Consider the following 23,166-nt stretch of genomic DNA (forward strand, 5'->3'; position numbering starts at 1 on the left):
CTTTTCACCAGTAAGAGACGGAATGGGCTGGGAGTCCTAGAGGTGATGCTGTAGGTGGGAAGTTTGGCTCCAAGGGAGTAGGTTTTAACAGAGGTCCTCTTCCCCTTTGCTCACCTCCACTTTTTGGTTTGATCAAGTGAAATTTGCCCAAGCTTCAGGTGGTGGCCTTGTGCACCCAAACTCCCTCCCCTCTGGCACCCTCTGAATACTTGGACATTCCTCTTTATTGTTCACATTCCAACCCAGCACGGTCACATGCACACACGGAGATAAAAATCCTTCGGGCCACAACCCCAGGAGCCCGGCGGGGGCAGGGCTAGCAGGGGCGGGGGCGGGGCCGCGGCAGACTCCTCCTACCGAGCCTCCCAGGCGCTCGGCGTTTGCATAAACAAGGTGAGAGCTGGAGAGGCGGCTCTCGGGGTGCGCTGGGGGGGGTGGGGCGGGGAAGCAGATTACAGGCAGGCGTGGGGTTATAGGTGCGAAATAGGTACTTCCCTTACGATCAGAGCAAGAGGCATCCGGCACCATGAAAACCCTCTTCCCCTCTCTCCTCGCCCCAGAGCCAAAATTCTGGGGCTAGGCTGGGGCGCGAACAGCACAGAGACGCAGAGCGCCCCCTTCAGCTGCGCACAGAACGAAAGGACTGTTTTTTTGTTTTTTTTTTTTTTAAGTGAGTATACTTGGGCGACGCTTAGGGCGCCCCCCGCAGTGCGCGCAGGGAAGTGCGCGGAGACTGCGGAGGCAGAGCTGCATGCGGGGTGCTGGCGGAGGTGGGCGAGAAGCAAAAGAAGGAAGATGTGGGAGCGCAGGGTTTGGGGCTAGGGTGGGAAGAAAGGGCGAATGGGGACCATTCTAGACTGGAGGACTAACTAAAAGGGCACAGACTTAGCGACTCCTCGATGGAGCCTGCCTGGGAGTGGGAGTCTCTGGGGACGCAGGGAGGGCTCCTGAAGCTGGCAGGTTGGTGGAAAGGAGAGGATCACAAACACGGCAGGGAAGTCTCATCACTGCGAAGGGGACGCGCCATCCGTCTCTCCTGGCAACTGAGGACAGAGAAGGTCTGAGCACCTGCCCTCCCCGGTGCTTCCTCTCCTTCTTCCTTCTCCCTTCCCGAACCAGGACAAAAGGGCGGGAAGGGCCAGGGGACCCCAGTCACCCAGAACCCCCAACCCGAGTCACTGAGCTGAAATAAGCCAGCGGCCAGTGCGTGCGTGCGCCTCAGTGTGTTTATAGCCTCAGGCCGGGTTTGTGCAGCCAAATGGGGGTGGCTGCGGTTCTGTATAGGTCCAGGCGTGTCCCTGTCGCAGCCTCAGGCGTCCAGATGGATCAGGAAACCCTCAGGCTGGGAGGGGGTGAGGGCGGGCAGAGGGAAGGGTGGACGATTGGGTCCTTTTCTCCCACTCAGGCCTCCCACCCGTTTCCGAGTCGTATTCATTACCTTTGAAAATGCTCAGTTCTTCGGTCCAGGGCGGGGCAGGAGGGAGGGAGGAGAGAGAGGAACAGGTGAGCTCTCGGAGCCCGCAGCACCTTCAGCCTCCTCCCAGCCACCCACCTCACGTACCGGGGGTAAGTTCCCCACCCTTAGCTCCCTCTCCACCTCTCCACCCGCTGCACGCCCTGAGTCCGCACTCTTTCCCGGGGTGGGGGGTGGGGAGCGGGGCCGCTCGCAGCAGGTCCCGGGCTTGGGAAAGGGGAACCCTGCGGCCCGCCGCGCCCCGCCCGCCTCACCTGGCCTAGTCTCCGCTGGGGCCGCCGCCCGCGCCTCCCCGGGCGCCCCCAGCTCCGCCCGTTCCCCCGTGGCCCGGGCCCTTCCGGCCGCGCTCTCCGCTCTTTATCTTCTTCCTTGCCATATGGCCCCGGAAACTCGCCTGGATTTTGGCAGCGGCCGCGTTGGCGCCAGGATCGTCCAGCGGGATGTCTAGAATGTCGTCGTCCGGCTTGGAGCACGCGCTCTCCTGGGGGCGGGGCGGGGCAGGGGGTACTTGTGGGGTGACTGGGCCGAGACCCCGCGCGAGGGTAGGGTAGGAGTAGAGCCTTGCGGGGCTGAGACGAGGGAGACGCACGAGTGGGAAGCGCAGAGAGGGGAGCTGCGGGCGCGTCGAGAAGGGCTGAGGAAGTGCTGTGCGTGTGTGCGTGTGTGTGTGTGTGTGTGTGTGTGTGTGTGTGTGTGTCCCTCCTAGGGAACGGCAAGCAAAAAGGAAGGGTCAGGGGGTCAGGTGGCCACGGCCCTATTCCCAACTCGGGAAAGAGACGTGCACGGTGGGACGGGGTACAAGACAGCCAGATAGCCCTGAGGGAAGGGTCCTTCACCATCAGCAGGGCTGAGGAGCTGCAGAACTGATGGCTGGTGGGCTGGGAGGAGCAAAATAAACAATGAGAGGGACTGGTGGACGTGACTGCCCCTCCCTTTGTCCTCAGAGGGTGCCTCCGGCTCAGAAAGGCTCCTTGCAGGAGTCCAGGATTCCCTTGGACAGGGTGTAGAAGAATCAGGCCGGTCCCTTCCCTGAGTAAAATCACACCAGGACTCAGCGCTGGAATTAGGGTGAGAGTGGGGCTAGCCCCTGGAGTCAGCCTCCTTCTCCCTAGGGCTAGAGGCCCAGAGACTGCTTTGCCATGGACTCTTCCTTTTCTAATGTTCCCCAGGAGGCACTCAAACACAGAAGAGAGGAGATGGTCTGGAAGAAGCTGAGAAGGCTTCACTCCAAAAAAAGGCAAAGGAAAGATGAGTAGGAGCAAGTAGCCCTTAGCCTTGTGTGCTCCAGAAGAGAGGAATTATGACAATAGCTACCCATTAAGCACTTCCCTTGTTCCAGGCACAGTAACACAGTGTTTTACAGACATTATTTTATTTAGTCCTGGCAAAGCTATGACGCACCTTTTATTGTTATCCTAGTTTACCCCTACTAAAACAGATGACTTAAGTGTTTATAAACCTTACATGAGGTGATACAGATGGTTACTATGATTTAGATGGTATCTATGATTTAGACCCTTGTATGTCAGAGTCCAGAGTATATTTTTAACCCCTATTCCGTAAAAATCAGCAGAGGCCGTCAAGAAAATGACCCGAGCTCTACCACTTGCTACCTGTGTGGTTTGGGACAAGTTCTCTAATGTCTCATATCAGCTCCTTCATCTGAAATCAGGATATAACATCTGCCTCTGTGGGTTGTGAGGAACAATAAACCCCATGATACACATAAAGTTTCTGGCACAATCTAGTCACTCAATGTATAGTATCTATTACTATGATTCTTTTAATTAATAAGTTTATGTGAAATAGTTGTTTCTGTAGGCCGAAAGTGGTCATATAAAAACAATTTCATATGGTTCCGCCTATAATAATCACATCCACCCCTACGCCTCAGGTTTCTGTCTCCCATAACCTGCCCTATCTGACAGTGGAAAGGGTTAGGGAATAGATGGCGTTGATTTTAGAGGTAAGGCTCTGGAATGGAGAGGGCCTCCGTCCCTGTGCCCCTTTGTTGGTTAACATTACAGCATTAATGTGGGTTGGGATGCAGATAGTTACTATGGAGTTAAAAAGGCATTTTGCTTTTGCTTTGGCCCTCTGGCTTCTAAGAATTGTCCTTTTTTTCTCTCCCCTAAGGACTTCTACTATTTTAAAAATGGCTTCCGCTCATCATGCTTCACAATGCTGTTGTCATTTCCTGGGTTTCAGAGTTTTGCAATTTGTGCTCAAGATGCCCACGATTGATTTAAATGCAGTTAAAAGGAGTTATCCAGAAGCCAGTGTGGTTGTGGAGGGGACTGACACTCTTTTTGTCTTCTGCAGGTCTAGCCCTCTCTCTCTGACATCTTAGTCTCCACCTGTCATCAGAAACAACTCTTTTGGGTTCCTTGATTCTTAGAGCTCAGGCCTCTCTTGGGATATCCTTAGGGAACAGTGAAGTGTCTCCTCAACAGAGGACAATGATCACAACAACAACAACAACAACAACAACAACAACAACATAAACCCATTCCTGACCCACCTCTCTTTGGCCAGTAGCTGTGGAGGAAGGAGTAACTTCCCCCAGTCATGTTAAGGCCAACCTGCTGTCTCTACCCACCCCAGCTGGATACAGAATGGAAACCTGGAACAAGAGGAAAAGCCACCCAACACACTGTTCCTCCCCCAATCAGCCTCCTCTCACTCCAGCTGAATTCTCAGGGCAGAACTGCTAGAGAGAGTAAAAGGAATCTGGGAAGCGTCATGGTTCCTGGGCTGGTGCCTTCTAAAGCCAAGATCTGATGATGTGTGCCTGAGAGCTCTGTAGGAACTGGAGGTGCAAAGTGCACCAGTGGCTAAAACAGGAGCCAAGGCTTCTGGTCCCAAGTGGGCATATCCCTTCACCCCTGAGGGTCTGTTTCTTCAGCCACAAGTGGAATTTAGCCTAGATGAATAAATTCTTCTTTAGGTCCCAAATCCTAAAAGCTTTAAGAATTATCCCTTCCTAATGCTTATTGTATGCCAGGCCCTGTGCTAAGTGCTTCGCACACATTACCTCACTGAATCCCCATTTCAGAGGTCAAAAAACAGCCTCGGAGACATTTTGTAACTTACCAGAGGCCAGCAAAGCTAACAAATTGTGATGGGATTCAGAAGCCTGGCTGTTAATGACTGCCTCAGGACAGGTAATTATTTCTATGAGTTCAGCTAGACCTCTAAGTTCAACTAGACCAAGCAAAAGAAAGGAGTGGGATCCAAAAAAATGTCTTTGCCTTTTCATATTAAGTGAATGTAAGAAAGGCACATATATGTGACTATGTAAATCAGCAACTGGTACATTTGAATCGACAGCACTGCCTCTTAAAAAAAGAGGCAGGTTTTCTTCTCATTTCTGTCTGAGCCTCCTTACCAAGGGGTAAGAAGGAAATAAGGCAGGAGTAAGTGTTTCCCAAACACCAGGTCAGATGGTCAGCAAGGAGAGCCCCAGAATGAAAGATGAAGAGAGTCCTTCCTGCCTTGGGGTGCCTGGCTGGCTCAGTGGGTAGAACATGCGATTCTTGATCTTGAGGGGGTTGTGAATTCAAGCCTCACTTGGGCATAGAGCTTACTTTAAAAAAAAAAAAAAAAAAGAGGGCCCTGCCTCTAGACCCCAGATGCACTCTGTTCTCTCCATGTCCCAGCTCCCTTCCAGCTAGGAGTCCACCTGCACATAATGGAGATGAGGTAGGAAGGTGCCCAGTTCCAGCCCTGTCCCAGCCCTCTGCCCTTGTCACCTCTTCTCCCTTTTCTTGCCCTCTGCACAGTTTGACAATCGGGCTGCCTCCTGCTCAGTCCTTTAGCTCTGCCCATCTAGGACAGGGCCTCATAGGGTTGTTGGGATGATTAAATATAAAGTCAGGCACATGGCAAACATTCACAAAGTGACAAATATTACTGATATTATTAAATCATAATAACTATCACAACAATTTGTCCCTAAGTTCTTTCTGCCTCTTGGTACGAAGTCTCACCTCTTATAAACTGGGCTATTCTTTCCTTCCAAACCTCACTTTTTTTTTTCTTTTGTAAGCCGTAGTGTGGAAGGTGGGGGGCAGGCAAAGTCATAACCTTATCATTAGCCAGGTTGACTGAATGACAGAGAACGCAAGGGCTTTGGAGTGGTCCATCTCCATAGATAGGGGCTAAAAATAAATAATAATTAAAAATAAAAAAAAAATAAACACATTTTATATACGCATGATCACTGTATTCCTCTAGTGTGCAGGGAGCCAGGTCCTGTGCCGGGCGCCTTCATACCCAAGTCACCTTAACAGCAACCTACTTTGGCATTAGGCACTTGCCGCATCCAGGTCTCCGTGGGCGCTGACAAATTGCAGACACTTCCTTCCCTCGCCAGCAGGGCTCTCTCGCGGTCACTTCACCCAGCCCCCTTCCAGGGCTAGAAGGCGATGGGGGACGGGCCAACCCCTCCCCAGAACCAACTGACTAGGCTCTCTGCTGCCCATCATCATTACTGAGCTAACCGATATGAACCGACTGTCCTATCCTGCTCTGTACAGTGCACGAGGGTCATGGAGATCATCCCGTCTGCCCACCCACGGCGGTGGCAGTGGGATGGGGAACGGGGCGAGGGCAAAAGCCAGGGGGAAAGGATACCCAAAGGAGTCGCCGCAGCTTCGCTACACTTTACAGCGCCTCTCTGGAGGAAGTTCCTCTTCTCGTCTAACCTGCAGCTTCCTTGCTGCAGAGCCCTGCCGGGTTCCCAGTCCAACCTAGGCTGCCTGGCGGCTGGGCGCCCAGACGCCCCCGCGAGTTGGGGAGCATTTTTCCTAGGGCTCCAAGTCAGGCGAGTGCCTTCCACCACCCACCACCCACGTCTCAGCAGGCACCCCTATGGCTCTTGGGTCTTCTGCACCCTCAAATGCACTTCCATCCCTTACTCTCCCTGGGGGGGGGGGGTTCTTGGGGACCCCTTGCCCCAGATCAGGCAGAGTGCCGGTCCCCCCGGCCCTCTAACTTACGGTGCAGCAGTCCATGCTGGTGTTGGGGGTCCTTGGCTGGGGCACAGGCTGGCGCAGGGCAGGGGTGGGGTCTGGGTGGGGACTCTGGGGCCTTGGGGCGCCCGCTGACCAGCGTCGAAACAGCCGCTCTGCTCTCGGGTCCTCTCTCCCGCGCTCCGCTCTGCTCGCGAATGTAACCTGAGCCCTTCGGTCGAGAAGCCAATCAGGATAAGCCTTGGGCAGGGCGGGCGGGGATATTGCAGGGAGGACCACGCCCCCTCTCTGCTCCCTCCGCCTCCCTCCCCCTCCAGCCCCAACCCCTCCGCCTACACACTTCCATCCATTCCTCCTACACACCCTAGCTTCTCAAGCTCAACCCCCTTGTTTGCTGAGGCGGCAGACTGCCAGGCAGATGTATGCCGCCGCGGGCAGAAGGAGGCCCCCGGCTACCCGGGCACAAATACACTCACATCTGGGCACAACACCTCTCCCACCCATATGTAGAAAACCACGCACCTCTCACCCACCTCCCCACACTTGCACAACTTAGCTAGAGTCCCAAATATGGCTCGCTCTAACTCCTCCTCCCCTCACCCCCGCCAGTCCTCATAAAAAAGCCCCCTAAGACGTGCGTTTAAAAAGTCCCATCATCACTCTGCTAGGGAATCAAGAAAGCTGTTGATACATAACCTGGGGATGAGCACACATAAACACAAAAGCTCACAAGCCCCACATCTGCATATATGATACTGCCCGGGCTCACTAAAATGTGCACTTCTTCAACAGATTCTACAGACACAACCTACAAAAATAATTGCACAGAACTTGTACACACACGCTGTGCAGATAAATGCAGACGTGTGCATGCAGACGTATGACACAGGGGTAGTCACCCTATCCGAGATGTTGCATTACATCCTTATCTATCTATCTATCTATCTATCTATCTATCTATCACCTATCAATCATCCATCATCTATCTAATGTATATATTTATGCATAGATACTGGCTTCAGAGAAACATCCTTCCCTTCCCATACTAGAATCTCCCTAACCTCTTGGTATCTTGCTTCAGAATAAAACAAAAATGCCATTCTCACCTTGCCTGGGAGGAAGAAAAATACCCTAAACCCTAGTATTGGGAAATATAAAAAAAATCGTTGTCTTTTGGGGTCCGTGGCGGAGGAAGGATGTGGGCTTTTGTGAGAGGCTGGGAAAAGGAGATAGGGGAGGAGAATTGTGGAGCAGCAGCCTGACTGGATTGTGGTGGCCAGTGTCCCCTAGCCAGTCAGGGTACTGGAGCTGGCAGTGTGGCTTGTTAAATGGATAGAGTGGGCCATCTCGGAGGAAAGTAGAAAGAAAGTCTTTCTCAGCTAAGCTCCCAGAGGAGGGAAGGAAAGAAAGGATGGCTGTTGCTCAGGCTCAATAACTGAAGCGGGCAAGGAGGGGAAAATGCCCTGTGGTTCTGGTTGGGAGAGGGGATCTTAAAACAGCACTGCAGTGAATCCACAGCCACTGGCCAGTCATAGCATAGCTGTTGCACGCTTTCCTTCCTACCTGAATATTTGGGCTACAGGCTCTGTTTGCCAAAGGGAAAATGAGTGGGAGGGAAATTCTGGTGGCCACTCATGATGGGAATGGGGTTAGTCAGCTTAGGCTCCCAAACCGAGCTGGAAGCTGGCCGGGATTCCAGGGCTTGGGGCATAGGGGTGTCTCTCCCAGCATGTTTGGGACCCACCCACCCTTGTAACTGAAAATCTGTTCCCCAATCTGTCTCTGGCACATCCTCGATTCCCCCCCGCCCCCCCCCCCCCACCTCCACCAAATGGCAGGATGTCCTGGAACTCTGCCCCTTGCCTAAATCATGGGCACATCTGGGGCCTTGGTTTGTGCCAGCTCTTGTTGAACTTCAAATTCAGAATCCAGAGGGGAAAGGGAAGGAGGAAATTGGGGATAGAATGGGTATCAGGCCTGGACTCTGTGCTTTTCTCTTCCCAAATTAGAGCCGAGGAATTCGGGATTTAGCGAGTTTGCAGTAAAGTCTCCCAAGTTGCTAGGCAACATCCCTCTGCAGGCTGCGCTGCCTCTGGGCCCTTCTTCCTGCTGGTCAGAGCTGGAGGGGGGGGGAGGAGTATCTTTACAACATGCCCCCCCTGAACTCCCACACAGGCAGCCCAGCCCTTCCCTCTTCCTAAGACGCCCTTGTGTGGGGTGAGGGCGTCTCTGAACACCGGCGGCGGTGGAAGAGCAGAAATGGCAACTGTCAGTTCCATCCGCAAAACAAGCATTTCATCAACAGCCCACTTGAGGCGCCTACGCGGAACTGGCCACTGTGCTTGCCCTGGGGGATGGGCAATCTCTGAGGTAAGGAAAAGGTAGACAGAGAAAGGCAAGGACGGGAATCAAAGACAGACTCAAATAATCCCGAGGCAGGAGCAGCACCCCGTACAGCCTCATTTAAATGACACACACCCCGACCGAGAGGCACAGAAACACACACTGTTCACACATCCACAGAGATACATGCTGTGGGCACATTGCCACCCACTGCCATCCAAAGATATGCACAGAAGTGGACCCCTTCACTATCATGCATCGAGGGCACATGATTCTTTTTGGTAAGGGGTTCCTCTTTTGGACTAGGTGGCCAGAGTTTGTCAGCAAGACGGGCTGGCTGGAACTCTGAGCCTCCGCTTTTCTTTCGAATAGATGAGCTCAGAGAAGGGACAAGAGATGTGTGGAAGGCCTGGGTCCGGCTGCTTTGAGGAGCAGGCTGCCTCACTCTGCAAAGCTTGAGAGCTTGGCGGAGCAGTGCCGGAAGACCCTAGTGCCTTCCTGGGCTTAGGACCTGGGTGCCAAGGTCATCTTTTGGGGTGCCACCTATTTACCAGCTGGATATGGGCCCTGTCTGTCCTCCTGGACTCTTCGAATTTCATAAACTCTTCTCTATTTTCGGCGGCCCCCACAGCTCTCGAAGGAGAGGGACTGCAGGTCTGGAAATGAGATGAGCTCCGGAGGGCCAGGTTAGAGAGGGAGCTGGGGCATGGGGGTGAGGTGGGCTGTTTCTAACAGGGAGCATGGAGGGGGGGGGGCACGAAATAGAAGCCGAGACCAGCAAAGGAAGAGATTTTAGACAAAAGAAAAGAGATGGATTAGTGGGAAGCTTCCGGGGTCCAATACAGATCCATCTGGGGACAGATGGTGGGGGATTTGGAGAGACTTGGTCCTCATAAGCAGAGAGAAAAGCCAAGACACATGGCAAGCTATTTGCCAATACTTGTGGCTTCCCTTCCTTGGAGTGGGCACTTTCTGAACATCATATCCCAGCTTAAGCCCACAGAGGGACTCCATGGTAAGATGGGGGTGGAAAGTAGGAGGCCTGTGCCTTCAGTGGAGATGATCTGGGGGCTTCTTAGGTCAGGATTTCACCCATTTGAATGGAGGGGGTGGGGGTAGCAGGAAATTCAGTTTTCTCTGCAAATATTTCAGCTTTTGCTGTAGTAGTATTTTTAGCAACTTGGTTGGCAGAGGAGGAGCCCGGGTACATTTTTAAAGGGGCCTCTGCCAGACTGGAGGCCTCCTCCCACCTTCACCCCACATGTCCTAAAGGAGAGGTCGGGGGGGAGTACATGGCTCAAGGTGCATTCAAATCAGCTTTGCTGGTCATTAGCTGATCATTAAGTGGTCTTCACCAATAGTCGTTATCAACCATCAGCGGCACCATTATCATTAGCAGCTTTATCAAGAAGAGGAAATACTCCTTGGACTTCTGTTGTGTGCAGGGCACTATTAGGGGCACAACACAGAAGGTCTAATATACTTGGAAAGATGGGGAAGGATCCAACACTTGTGAGCCTAGATGTCATGTGCCGTGCTAGCCACGTTATATATGTGGTTTCATTTAATTCTTATAACAATCCTACAACTTAGTCATTGTATTTCCAATTTATAGATGAAGAAGCAAAGGTATTGAAGAACTTACCCAAGGTTATATCGCCATTAAATGGAAGAATCTAGATCAAAACTCAGAGCAGAATAATAACATTATCCTAAATCTGGATAGTGCTTTACAAAGTGCTTCCAAATTCACGATTTAATTTGCTGCTCCTGAGAACTGTGTGAAGAGGTATTAGTATTTTTAATCTCTTTTCCTGAGGACAAAGTAAGGCCTAGAAAGGTTAAATGACTTGTCCAGAATGAGACCTCTGGTGAATTGCAGAACCAGGACTAAAAGGTAGGAGTTCTAACTTTGAATTCTGTGTTTTCACCTCTGAACTGCTCTAATATCCGGCCCTCGTACTGGGCTACATGGACTGGATTATAGTGGTTAGCAGATCAGATATAGTCTCTTCTCTCTTGGATTTTATAACCTGATGATAAAAGTACATTATGTATATGTGTGCAGGTATACGTGTATAGATGTATAGCTATAGATGTGTGTTTATGTGTGTGTGTATGTGTGTGTATGAGGTATATTTATATCTCCTAAAGTAATAAATGATGGATGCCAAATGAATGATGCAGATGGTAAGTGTTATGGGAGAAATGATTGAGAATTTGAATGATCCAGGAAGGCTTCCTGGAAGAGGAGGCTGGAAATGGGCAGAAGGACATCTTAGGCAGGAGAAGATGTTGTGAGACTTGCACTGCATTTAGTGTCACTGTGCTTCTGCTACCCCAGTCCAGAAAGGCCCTGAGGACAGCAATTGCAATAACTTTCCCCCCACACAAGGTTTTATGTCTGAAGTTTGGTGCCCTGATTTTATCTATGGCAACATATCGAAGCACTCCAGGACCGGCAGGTGCACACCAAATGTGTGCTTGTGCCCCCTCTGCAGCCCTGCTGTTCCTGGTGCTTGCACACATGCTTGCCCTTTGCTTCTACTGGTGTGGTACGAATCTGTCTCCTGCCTACCCCACCCCTGTCCCCCTTGTTCTCTGGGCCTATGTAGTTCAAAGTCCTGGATGTAGTTTACTCCCCGTTCCTGCATTGCCCTAAACATCTACTGGTTTTATTCCCCTTCGCTTCCCTTTCCTCAGTTTGCTTCCCCACCTTTCCTTATGAATAACAGCTAGTGATGGCTGAGCAATGTGTTGTACCTTCTGGGCTGCCACATCCCATCTGTAAACATGGGACCTACACAATCATTCTTATAACAAGGGAACAACGATCTTGATAATATTTTGACGCCAAACTCTAGCACAAGCCTAATAACCATCTCAATTTTGGTCCAGACAAATGCCTGTTTTAATTAATTTTTATAAAAAGGCTTACATGGGGGCACTTGGGTGGCTGAGTCAGTTAAGCGTCCGACTTCAGCTCAGGTCATGATCTCAGGGTTTGTGGGTTCCAGCCCCTGCACCAGGCTCTGTACTGACAGCTCAGACCCTGGAGCCTACTTCAGATTCTGTGTCTCCCTCTCTTTCTGCCCCTCCCCTTCTCATGCTCTGTTTTTCTCTCTCTTTCTCTCTCTCTCAAAACAAACAAACAAACAAACAAACAAACAAACATTAAAAAGAAAGACTCACATGAGGCATAATTCTGACTTCTTCTTTAGTCCACTTAAAGACCCTTTCTGGTGTAGTTCAGCCAGACATTCAGCTAAAAGAAATTCTTGGTTCTACCAGGAATGAGTCAAGTGAGGTTCAGGTCATTCTCCCTGTCATTGTCTACCTCAGGGCAGAAAGAAACTCTTATCCAGGAGATGGAGACCCTCTTACTGTCGTCGAGAATGAGCATCTCTTGGAGTCTGTGTATGCGGTCAGTATCCCAGCCTCACAATTCTTCGCGTTGACACTGTCTAATCTGAGAGCTCGGAGTAGTGGATTTGGATCCACTGGCCATGGCTCTCATTCATTCAGCATCTACCAACGCAGTCTTTTTTTTTTTTTTTTTAACCTTTTGTCTTATTTTAGAAAATTTAAACTCTTGCAAAAGTCAAGTAATATATATTGAACCCCACTGTACCCGTTACCTACGTTCAACAATTCTCATCTCATCACCAAACTCATTTAACCTATTTTCTTTATGATTCCCCCATCATCATTTCATTCATAAATATTTAAGTGTGTGTCCTTGAAACATACTAACACTTTAATGCCTATTTTTAAAGCATATGTTCCTTAGCCTGGAAGCTCCATAAGGAAAGAGATTAAGAGCTGTTTTCTTTATCCCTGTAGTCTTAGCACAATGTCTGGGACATAGTGGACTCAGTAAATATTTTTTGAATGATTGAATGAATAAGAGGGTGAATGAATAATACTTCAAAAGGAAACAAGAGGTAAAAAAAAAAGTGCATGTATCTGTGATCATGTATGATCTAATTTGCAGTGAGATTCTGTTAGAGGCCAGGTATGTCTTCAGCAAGAACTTAGTAGGTGGGCCTTATATACAGAGTCAACTCTTCATCTCTCTGAGATTCAGTCTTAGGCCTGCCATTCTGAGAAGCTGAGACACAGACCCATGTGTTCCTTGGAAGTCCATGCAGAAGTGGACCGTTTCTGGGAACAGCATGGCAGATGAAGCATGACAGGGACCTAAGATCTTGGGAAGGAGCCATGCCTATAAAGCAGTTTATTGAGTTTAATGTTTCTATTTCTGTCTTATTATTTCTTTCATCTGGGTTAAGCATTTCAACTTTGTCTTAGTTATGAAAGGGGGGCATTTAAGGAAGAGTTATATACTCAGTCTCAGACCAGAGAGCCCATGGTGGAACAGCCAACTTGGTGGCAACAGCCATTAGTGAGGCATGTTACAAGGAAGGTGGCTCTCAGGGGTCAGAGTCCAGCTTTGTGGTCTTGCTCCCCTGTTCCATTTTGAGATTCTTTTCCCATTGCTAACCTTGGAGAGTTTTGTTTTGTTTTGTATTTTTTAGAGGAGGAAGTTTAATTGGGTGGTCTGACCATGATTGATTCCAATTGCCTTGAACAAGTTTATGTATTAATATTTTCTGCCTACCAGGCCAAACCAGTGGCCTGGTCAGTAGATGAAAACCAGTCTGCCACTGTCATTTATAAGGAATTAAGGGCTTACCACCTATCACTTTCTTTAAGCCAATACAGATGAGGCATATGGCTTGAGATGGTGTTACCAACAATCATCTTCTACTGCATTTCCATATGAACTTCTGTGAGAACAGTATATGTTGGTATGGAAAGGTGTCTTACTCTAAACTTCAAAAAGAAGGAGAATTGACAGAATTGCCCTAGCAGACTGTCATCCAATATGGCCAGGATATGGGGGAACAGATACTGGAATTCAGCCATTGTAAAGCCGGGGTGGCAGGCCATCTACCTGCAAGAGAAAGCTTCCTTAAAGGTACCACCCAAAATGAAAGACACATCACACACCCCTGGAACTGGATGACACAGGAATATGGTAATTAATTCAAATATCTTTCCCTATGTAAAAATGGCGGGGGGGGGGGGGGGGGAGTAGTTCTACCCAGCTTAATGGTGCCTCTAACCTTGGAAAGTGATGTTTGTTTTGTTTGAATTTTTTTCTTTTTTGGTCATATGGAAGCACTGAAAGTAAGGGATTATTAACTACAAGCTTTTGTTATTCTGTAATTTGGATGGAGCATTTGAGTTTAACGAGGTAAGCACTGGTAGTTATTTGGGGTTGATATACTTCTGTTATTTTTGCTTTGCCTGCCGTGGGATTGTGTGTTGGAGTGGGGTGAGTGGAGAGTGCTGGAACATGAGCTGTTTTGGGACTGGGGTGTTTGTTAGTGGAAATGTTCCTGCTGTTTAGATAGAAGGCATGCCAGGTAAAACTACCCTGTCCTTTTGACCTTGAAGCCTTAAGGTATTTAAGTAGTCTTTCTGTCTGTATTCAGTGTTCACATATATGCAGAAGGCAGAGTCAAAGGTCTATACTGTAGACACAATCCTATGTCGTAGATATTCCTCAGAAGCAAAAGAGTATAAAGCCTGGTCCTTAAAAAAGAACGTTTGTTGTTCTACTGGGAACAGCGTCATGGAGCTATGCTATGTTATGATTTGCTAAACATATGTCAGATCATAACAGCAGGAAAGTTCCACATTTGGGAAACTATGTGAGGATGTGTATAGATCTTACGAAAACCATCATGGCAGATACTATTGGCTTCCTAGCCAATATCTACGCATTTCCGCTTCTTGCTTGCTAACAGAACTGCGATTTTGTTGCGAGCAGTCATGGGTCCGGACCTGACATGGTGCCATAATCAGTCTAAGTCTGTTCCCACTTCAGCTTTTATGACAGCTAGGGCTGGTCACAAGACCCAGATATGGCCAATAAGATATAAGCAAATTTCTGCTGAGAAATCCTCTGGGAAAGCTTTTGCTTTCCCGAGAGGAGGAGGCAGAGGCAGCTGGCACCACCAGCCCCCTTCTTTCTGCCTTAAATACAGACCTGAAGTCTGGAGCTACATCCACTATCTTTCCACCATGCAGCAAGTCAAATACTGAAATCACGAAGTAAAAAAAGACCCTCCTTTATATTTAAGCCGTCATCATTCAAACTTTCTATAAGGTTTACACAAATGAACCCCTAAGATGACATAATAATACAAGAAAGGTTCAGGTGCAGATCAAGACGCCTATCACTGACAAGACAGGGACTGCATGTGCAAGTTATTTCCAGGGATTCTTTGATGACAGACCTGAAAATTCTAAGTTAAAATAGCTAGTAATTCAGACACAAGTGTATGGGATCCTGTACAGCTTGACTTCCTAATTGGTTGCCCTAGATCGCCTCTGCTTAATTAAAGGAACCATTGTAGGATTCTAAGTGACCATTTATAGTTCCTGTAGTCACGCTCGAAGACTTTGTCCCTGGCTTGTTGACATTGCTATCACATCACCCTCTCCCAGTGGTCCCATGAATGGTGCGTGGGTTGGCTATAATTAGAATTACTGACAATTAAGGAAAATTCCTTTAGGACAGAGACAAGAATCCAGAGATAGATGAGGACTGGACGGGTTTGGGCATTTTGTCTCTAGCCGGATGTCTGATCTATATTGGTTTTTAAAAAGTTATAGGTGATAGATCCTTAATTCCTTATAAATGGTGGAGACAGGCTGATCTTCATCCACCCAATAGACCACTGGTTTAGTTTGGTAAGGACAAGTCATTAACATATAAACTTATTCAAGATAGGGGCGCCTGGGTGGCTCAAAGCGTCTGACTTTGGCTCAGGTCATGATCTCATAGTTCGTGGGTTTGAGCCCCACATTGGGCTTCACGCTGGCATTGCGGAGCCTGCTTGGGATTCTCTCTCCTCTCTCCCTGCCCCTCCCCTGCTCATGCTATCACCCTCTCTCTCAAAATAAATAAATAAACTTTAAAAAATTTATTCAAGGGAATTGGGATCCACCATATCAGACCCCCCCAATGAAGCAAGTTCCCACTTCTTTCAGTAAAAATAAAACGCTCCAAGGTTATCTCTGGAAAGAGATAGATTCAAAGAAGAGTAGATATTCGTCCAGAATCTCTGTTTGTACAGACTTCACAGCTCTTTTCAGGACACGCTCCTCTCCTCCATCATTCCTGCAGACGGTGCTGGTAGTCCACATGAAGTTGCCTGTCTCATCGGGCTGATATTCTGAAGGGTTAATTAGCTATCCCTAGGACGAAGATTCTCTATCAGTCCTTTGGCTAACGAAGGTTGCCTCTTTTAAAATGGGCATGACTTTTAACCACTACAATGGAATGCTTTGTACCTATCAGCAGAAGCCTCTGGGATACTGGAAGGGCACTTATTATTATTGTATACCAGTATATACATGCCAGGACTCCTGAATTGACCTTAAATTAAAGATTTCATAAGTCTGGAAGGTCTCAAACCATTTTCCTTGAAGCACTTTCTGTGCCAAATATTTATTTTGAGTGTTTATTATGTGCCATCTGCTTCATACGAAGGACATCACATGCTGTATTAATCAAGATCCTCTTGGTTGTAAGGGATAGAAACCCAATTTACATGAACAAAAGCATCAGTTCACTGCAAGGACACAGGTGGAGCTTCAGGAACAACCAAATCCAGGAATATAAAATATTAATAGCACCCTCTTCCCTTTTAATTTCTTGTCTTTGTTTCTTTCTGCATAATGCTGCCATCCTCACATGGCTGGAACTATGGCTGCAGGCAGCTTTGAACTTAAACCATTATAGCCTTGAAACCAAAGAGGAAATATCATTCCTCAATCCCAACTTTGTTAATAATAATTAAAAAGTTCCCAGGAGAGGCCTCTGATTCGATCATACCTCAGTGTCATGCCCATCCCCACGCCAATCCCTATGGCTAGGAGAATGAAGTGCTGTAATTGACCCAGCCTGTGGCACAGCCATGTGGCCAGCTGGATTATATGATTGGCGGTGCCCTCCAGAAGTTCGGTCAGAGTGGGGAAGAGCCGTTCCACAAAAGTGAGTTGTTCCCGACCAGGCTGACCGAATACCGTAGGTCTATTTCAGTCCATTAAGTCAGGAAATGCTCATAATAGTCCAGTGAAGCAATTACTATTATCCATGTTTTATAGACAAGGAATATGTGGGGAAACAGAGAGGTTAAGTACCTTGAACAAGGTCACACGGCGGGTAGGCAACAGAGCTGCGATTCCACTCGAGTCTGTTTATCTCCAAAGAGATTCCATCACCTGACCACCTCTCCTCCCTAGTTGAGTTTCTCCTCAATCTGTATATCTTAGAGTCATGGAGCCATTAAAACAAATTACCCAGACAAATATCATATGACTTCATGCATATGAGGACTTTAAGATACAAAACAGATGAACATAAGGGAAGGGAAGCAAAAATAATATAAAAACAGGGAGGGGGACAAAACATAAGAGACTCTTAAACATGGAGAACAAATAGAGGGTTCCTGGAGGGGTTGTGGGAGGGGGGATGGGCTAAATGGGTAAGGGGCATTAAGGAATCTACTCCTGAAATCATTGTTGCACTATATGCTAACTAACTTGGATGTAAATTAAAAAGAAATAAATTAAATAAAAATACAAAAAAGAAAGAAAGAAAGAAAGAAAGAAAGAAAGAAAGAAAGAGAGAGAGAAAGAAAGAAGACAAATTACCCTAAGTTTGCACACATGGAAGCCGCCTTCTACCCTTCAACCACCCCCCAGGAACCCCCATCTCTTGGTACTGCAGGCTCTTTCCAGGCTTTTACTTCCTCTGGAGTTGCTAGCTGAAACAAAAACAAGGATTTAGGGGGTCACTTGATTGAGTTGGCATGGCTGGACTCAGGGGCTTAGAATGGTGTTACAGAACTCTGTTTTCCTTTCCATTTCTCAGCAGTGCTTCCCTCAGAGTCTCTCTGGGTTAGATTTACCCTCGGATTGATGAGAAGGCTGCAGACACGACCCCAAACTACAAAAGAGAGACCATCTCTCTCTATGCGTCCTTATACCAAATTCTGTGGAACGGTTCTGCACTGCCCTTCTTGGGTATGTGCTCACATAGCTACAAATACTTCTGGACAACAGAGACCGGGCCAACCCTTGGACGGGATGCTGGCAGTCATATGCATGGTCACACCAATGCCCAGCAAGGTGGAATCATAGAGAGTAAAGAGTTGTGATCAGTCCTTCCTTCTGTATATCCCCTGGGACGTGTGTGTGCTTTATCAGCAGTTACCACACTACTCAGTAATTGTTTACATCTTATCTTCCTCAAAGGCTGTGAATGCCCATAGAATCAGAACTTGGGTCTTTGATTCTGATGTCTCAGGATCTAGCATAGTGCCTGAAATGCAGTAGAAATTCGATCAGTGTTTATTGGTTGAATGAATATAATATAATGCTGTGGTTTGCAATGCTCCGGTTAAAAAAACAAGCACTCTCCAGGGGTCTGGCATGCACAGCAATAGTAAGAGCTACCACTTAGATGCCACTGTATAATTTACAAAGTAAACGATAACTACTTTGCCGAAAAATGTTATATGTGCATCTCATTTAAACCTAAATGCAATGAAAATGTATGTGCTGCTTCTTATAAGCTTTGCACTTAGCTGGGTGCAGAGGAGGGTGAGGGAGGTTCCAGAAGCAGAGGATGAAATCTGTAACAGAGTTTAGTCTTATGGAGAGGGAAGATAACAAAGTCAATTTAGCAAACTTCTCTGAGACAGTATGCGGTAAATTGATCTTCAGGGGCTCCCTGGCGAGGGTCCAGTGTCTGATCACGGGCCAGGGAGGAAGCTGGAGATATAATCGGAGCAGGGTTAGAAGAGTAACAAGGAGATCAGCTAAAAAAACATGACGTGTGTGGCAAGGTTATGACTCAGGTGGGAGAACAGAAGGCCCAGAGGAAATGGAATCGTTTTCTTCAAGACAAAGAAGGGCTCCCTTGCTGGGGGATGGTGACCAGCTGTCCTTCTTTGCCTCTGCATTCAGAGCAAGGGGAAATGGGCTTAGACCGAAGGCAGGGCTAAGATTAGAGAGAAGAAAGAACTTGGCAGTGAGGGATGTTGTATAACCTAGTTTTCGAGACACTTGGGGACTGAGGAGACTCCCACACTCCTGGTCTGGGCCCAGTGGACGTGTATTTGGGGATGGTCTGGCATGCTGGCTGGGGACAGAGGAGGGGGTCCTGTGGGCCTCCTGTGTGTGGCCTGATCTTTCCTGGTGTCCTCAATTTCCCGTTGGAAGTTAAGCTCCCCAATTTTGGAGCTGGCAAGGCAGCACCTCCCCGCCCCCCCCCCCCCCCCCCACCACGCACTGCACCAGTGTTCTGGGCTGGGTAATAATGCCTGTCATTTCCTCTCCCCGGGGGAGGGGGGCTGCAACCGCCCTGACAACCCCGAGGGATTGAAGGCAACTAAAAATAGTGCATTAAATGGAATCTGTTGAGGGGCACATTTGCATTGCTTTTCTTTCCCCCTTGCCTGTCTCTTAGTCCTTTTGGGCAGGCTAGGCCCTGGGTCTAGCTCTGGGCACTGGGAGTCAGTTCTGAGTTGCAGCAGCTCCCATTTTGTTGCAGAAGAGTTGTTTACACAAGAGATCCGAGAGAGCACATCCATAAAGTACAATCGAGGGACTCAGGGGTGTCCAGTACCACTCCTCGTCACTTTCCCTTGGGCCCTCTGGGCCCCGAGGCACAGGGAGGGAAGCTGGGAGTAGGGGAGGCAGTGTCGAGGAGAACGGGCTCTGGCTGTGTTCTCCCGTCAGCCACTTCCGTCTGCTACACAATCTCTGAGGTTAAATATTAATTAAGAGCAGAATGACAAGGAGAGCTGAGCAGTGTCACTTTTTGTCCCAACACAAATGCTAATTTCCTTCCTGGTATAAAGTGACTTTGGAGTGGGATTGGCAGCCCAGGGAGAATAGGTGGGGAGGCGGAAGAAGGGGAGGTAGGGAGAGATGGGTGGCCCTGCGTTAAAACCCCTAAGAGGAATGAGGCAGGGGAGGTACTGGTGCTGGAATTGGAGAGGGAAGTAGACGGCTTGTCAGGTTATTAGAGGACATGGTCACAACACAATCCTAGGTTCCCCCCACTGGAATGGGAATAATCTAAGCAGCCGCGGTAGAGCGGGCTCTCCCCACATGTCTAAAGCAAGGTTCTTTTAACCTGGGGTCCAATGCATTGGCGTCAAGGCTCCCCAAACCCTGGAAATCGTTTGCAAAACTGTGTGTACACACACAAACAGCTTTTTGGGGACAGTAGTGAATTTCTGTCAGAGCTGTAGAATCATCCTCAGCATGTGGTACCCACCTTTGAGGTCACCTCATAGCCCAAGATGGCTACTAGATAGACTTAGATGAACATCTATCTTCTGGGCAGGAAGTGGAAGAGAGGAGGGGGTGGGCAGAGGGGGGCTAAAAGATCCACTCCCTTTTTCTGTCCCCCTGTTAGGAAGCTATTCACCTCCATCTGACTGTCCATACCCACCTGCAGGAGAGGCTGCGAAGTAGGGCCTTTCGGCTGACTTCATATAAAGTCAGTGTTTCTGTTAATAAGGAAAAGGAGAGGATGGCACACAAGTAGGAATTTCTGCTGCAGTCTCTGTCTCACTAAAGGTCAAGAATCGCGGATTTGGCGGAGGAGATTTTGCCATCTGTGCAAAGGTTGCATGCCCACTGCCCAGACAGAGCTGCCTAAAGAGGCTGAGCGTCTGGGTGCCTGCTTTGTTCACACAGAGTCCTCTCATCCCCTCGTGAGTTGACAGTTGGTCTTCAGAGGCTGGTCCTACCAAGGGAGATTGGTAGCGTGAGCCTCTGACAAAGATGGCTAGTTGAAAGGAGGCTAACTAAATGGGCGCTTGTTCAAGCCAGCACCCACTGAGGAATGTGGCTCCACAGGGGGCTTTGTGGTATGTGTTTAGGAACAGCTTTGTTTGGTGTCTCATAATTATCTTCTTTCTGGCAGCGTTTTGCTCCCCACAGCCTGGAATAGGTGGCTGAGGAGAGGGAGGACATTGTGACTTCTTGAGGAAAGATGCTAATCAGGGATGGATCAGCCGAGTGAGTGTCAGAGGTGGATTCCAGCCTGAGATCCCACTTGTCAAGCACCTGGGTTGTGTATTCAATTCAGTCTTTTTTTTTTTTTTTTTTTTTTTTTTTTTTTTTTTTTTTTTTGGTCTTTGAACCTTTACCTGAGCTCTTCCTGATTGAAGTGGCCATCCCATGGTGGATGTTCATCCCTCTTCAAGAGTAAGCTCCATGAAACCGTTCCTGATTTTTCTTGCTCATTTTCCACCCCACCCTTACCCCTGCCTCAGGAAACTTCTTGCAATTCTGGACATACTTTTATTACAACATTCATCACATTGTTTAAAACTGTTTTCTTGTCTTCCTCCACGGGGACAAGAGCTCCTAAATGATAGAGAATGTTTTGTGATTACTTATGGTGTGTAAGTCCTGGTAGGGCTCAATACATGCCCGATGGGGCTGAACAAATTTTAAAAGTGTTAATGAACATCTATTGTGAGCAAATATTCTAGAAGTAAGAAGGGGATTGAAAAACAAAAATTGCAAAGACACCGCCTTCTAGGAGTTCAACACTCTTGTGGGCAAGACAGAAGAATAGATTAATGATCCGAAACAAATCATGGTGATAAGATGCAGGTGTTTTTAGAACTGGGAGGGAGAGATTAATTGAACAAAAGGGGACCTGGGAAGGTTCAATATAATGATTTATAAGATGTATATATATATGTATATATATGTATATACACACATATATATATGTGTGTATATATGTATATATATACACACATATATGATTTATAAATCAATTTACATTTATAAATCAATGATTTGTAAGCTATATATCTTATATGACATATATATATCTTCAAGATATGATATATATATATGTCATATAAGATATGATACATAAGATATGATACATCTTTGGTCATTCACATCACCAAAATGTATTTATCAGCTGTATTTGTTCTTCATCCACAGTTTCTGAAAACATTTCAGAGCCATGAGGTGAACCGGGTGTCTCGTTATAAATGCAAGTGACTTTTGGACCCCACCTAAGGGCGGGGGCTGGTTGCCAGGAGGACCAACCTGTGATTAAAGGCTTGGAACTTTCATCTCCCTCCTCTAACCTCTGGGAGTAGAGAGGGGCTGGAGGTTGAATCGGCCAATAGGCAATACTTAGTCAATCATGACTATGTAATGAAGCCTCCATAAAAACCCAAGAAGACAATGTTTTGGTTCTTTTTAGGTGAGCTTCCATGCTTGGGGAACCAGAATGCTTCCACATGCAACCGAGCAGAGCCCTGAGCTCCTTGAGGACAAAGCTCCTTTGTTCAGGATCTCACTCTGCATCCTTCATTCGGCTGTTGATTTGCATCCTTTATCATATCCTGTAATAAACTGGTAAATGTAAGTAAGTGTTTCCATGGGTTCTGTAAGCTGCTCTAGCAAATTAATCAAACTTAGGGATGAGGTCATTGGAGCCTCCAATCTGTAGCTGGTGGGCCAGAAGCAAAAGTAACAGCCTGGGGCTTGTGACTGTTATCTTAAGTTAAGTGGGGGATGGGGGACAGTCTTGTAGGACTGAACCCTTAACCTGTGGAATCTGATGTTATCTCTGGGTAGTTAGCATCAGAATTGAGTCGAATTCTTAGACACCAGCAGGCTATCTGAGAATTGCTTGGCATTGTGCGCGCGTGCGCGCGCGCGCGCGCGCGCGTGTGTGTGTGTGTGTGTGTGTGTGTGTGTGTGTGAGATCTCCACCCCCCCCCCCCCCCCGCCCCATTGGAATTGGGTTTGGGAACCCTAAAAGAGAAGGTAACACTGATTTCTGTGAGGTCTTGAGGGAAAGGCCAAGCCTCCATCTTTAAGGCAGGCCTGGAGAGAAGTGGCAAGGGAAAGGAGGAAACATAAGCCATCTTTGGAGATGAGGTGTCTTGACAGAGTTGGAAATCCTTATAGGAATCTAGAAGTGGCTTAAAATTTTTTTCATGTTTATTTATTTTGAAAGAGAGAGAACACATGCATGTGAAAGTGGAGGAGGGGCACAGAGAGAGGGAGAGAGAGAATCTCAAGCAGGCACCGCACTACAGGCACAGAGCCCGTGTGATCATGCCCTGAGCCGAAATCAAGAGTCAGATGTTTAACTGACTGAACCAGAATCTAGAGGCGTTTTCATCTAAGATGGGGACACTGGTGCTCTGTGTGTGTTAGGTTGAGTTACATGGCCTAATCTTTTAGGCATAGAAGAAGAAGACTGTTGTTTTGCTCCCGGATAGCTTGACAATGCTT

The 23,166-nt window shown here is 47.9% G+C and overlaps 1 protein-coding gene and 1 long non-coding RNA gene across 2 annotated transcripts; one reads left to right on the forward strand and one right to left on the reverse strand.

Annotated features, from left to right (window-relative positions):
• Window positions 1–206: 206 nt before the first annotated feature.
• On the reverse strand, window positions 207–6,666 carry NRGN (neurogranin). The gene is made up of 4 exons (XM_060605098.3): window positions 6,475–6,666; window positions 1,729–1,955; window positions 1,439–1,456; window positions 207–1,043 (listed from the first exon to the last, which is right to left on the reverse strand). The coding sequence occupies exons 1-2, from the start codon at window positions 6,487–6,489 to the stop codon at window positions 1,734–1,736; spliced, it is 237 nt and encodes a 78-aa protein (XP_060461081.1). The 5' UTR covers window positions 6,490–6,666; the 3' UTR covers window positions 207–1,043; window positions 1,439–1,456; window positions 1,729–1,733.
• Window positions 6,667–7,411: 745 nt separating this feature from the next.
• LOC144612902 (uncharacterized) lies at window positions 7,412–22,568 on the forward strand. Its single transcript, XR_013550052.2, has 3 exons — window positions 7,412–8,817; window positions 12,133–12,214; window positions 22,124–22,568. It is a non-coding gene; the product is annotated as an uncharacterized LOC144612902 (long non-coding RNA).
• The last annotated feature ends 598 nt before the right edge of the window (window positions 22,569–23,166 follow it).

The sequence above is a fragment of the Panthera onca genome, chromosome D1 (genome assembly GCF_046562875.1).
Source record: "Panthera onca isolate mPanOnc1 chromosome D1, mPanOnc1 haplotype 2, whole genome shotgun sequence".
NCBI lineage: Eukaryota > Metazoa > Chordata > Mammalia > Carnivora > Felidae > Panthera > Panthera onca.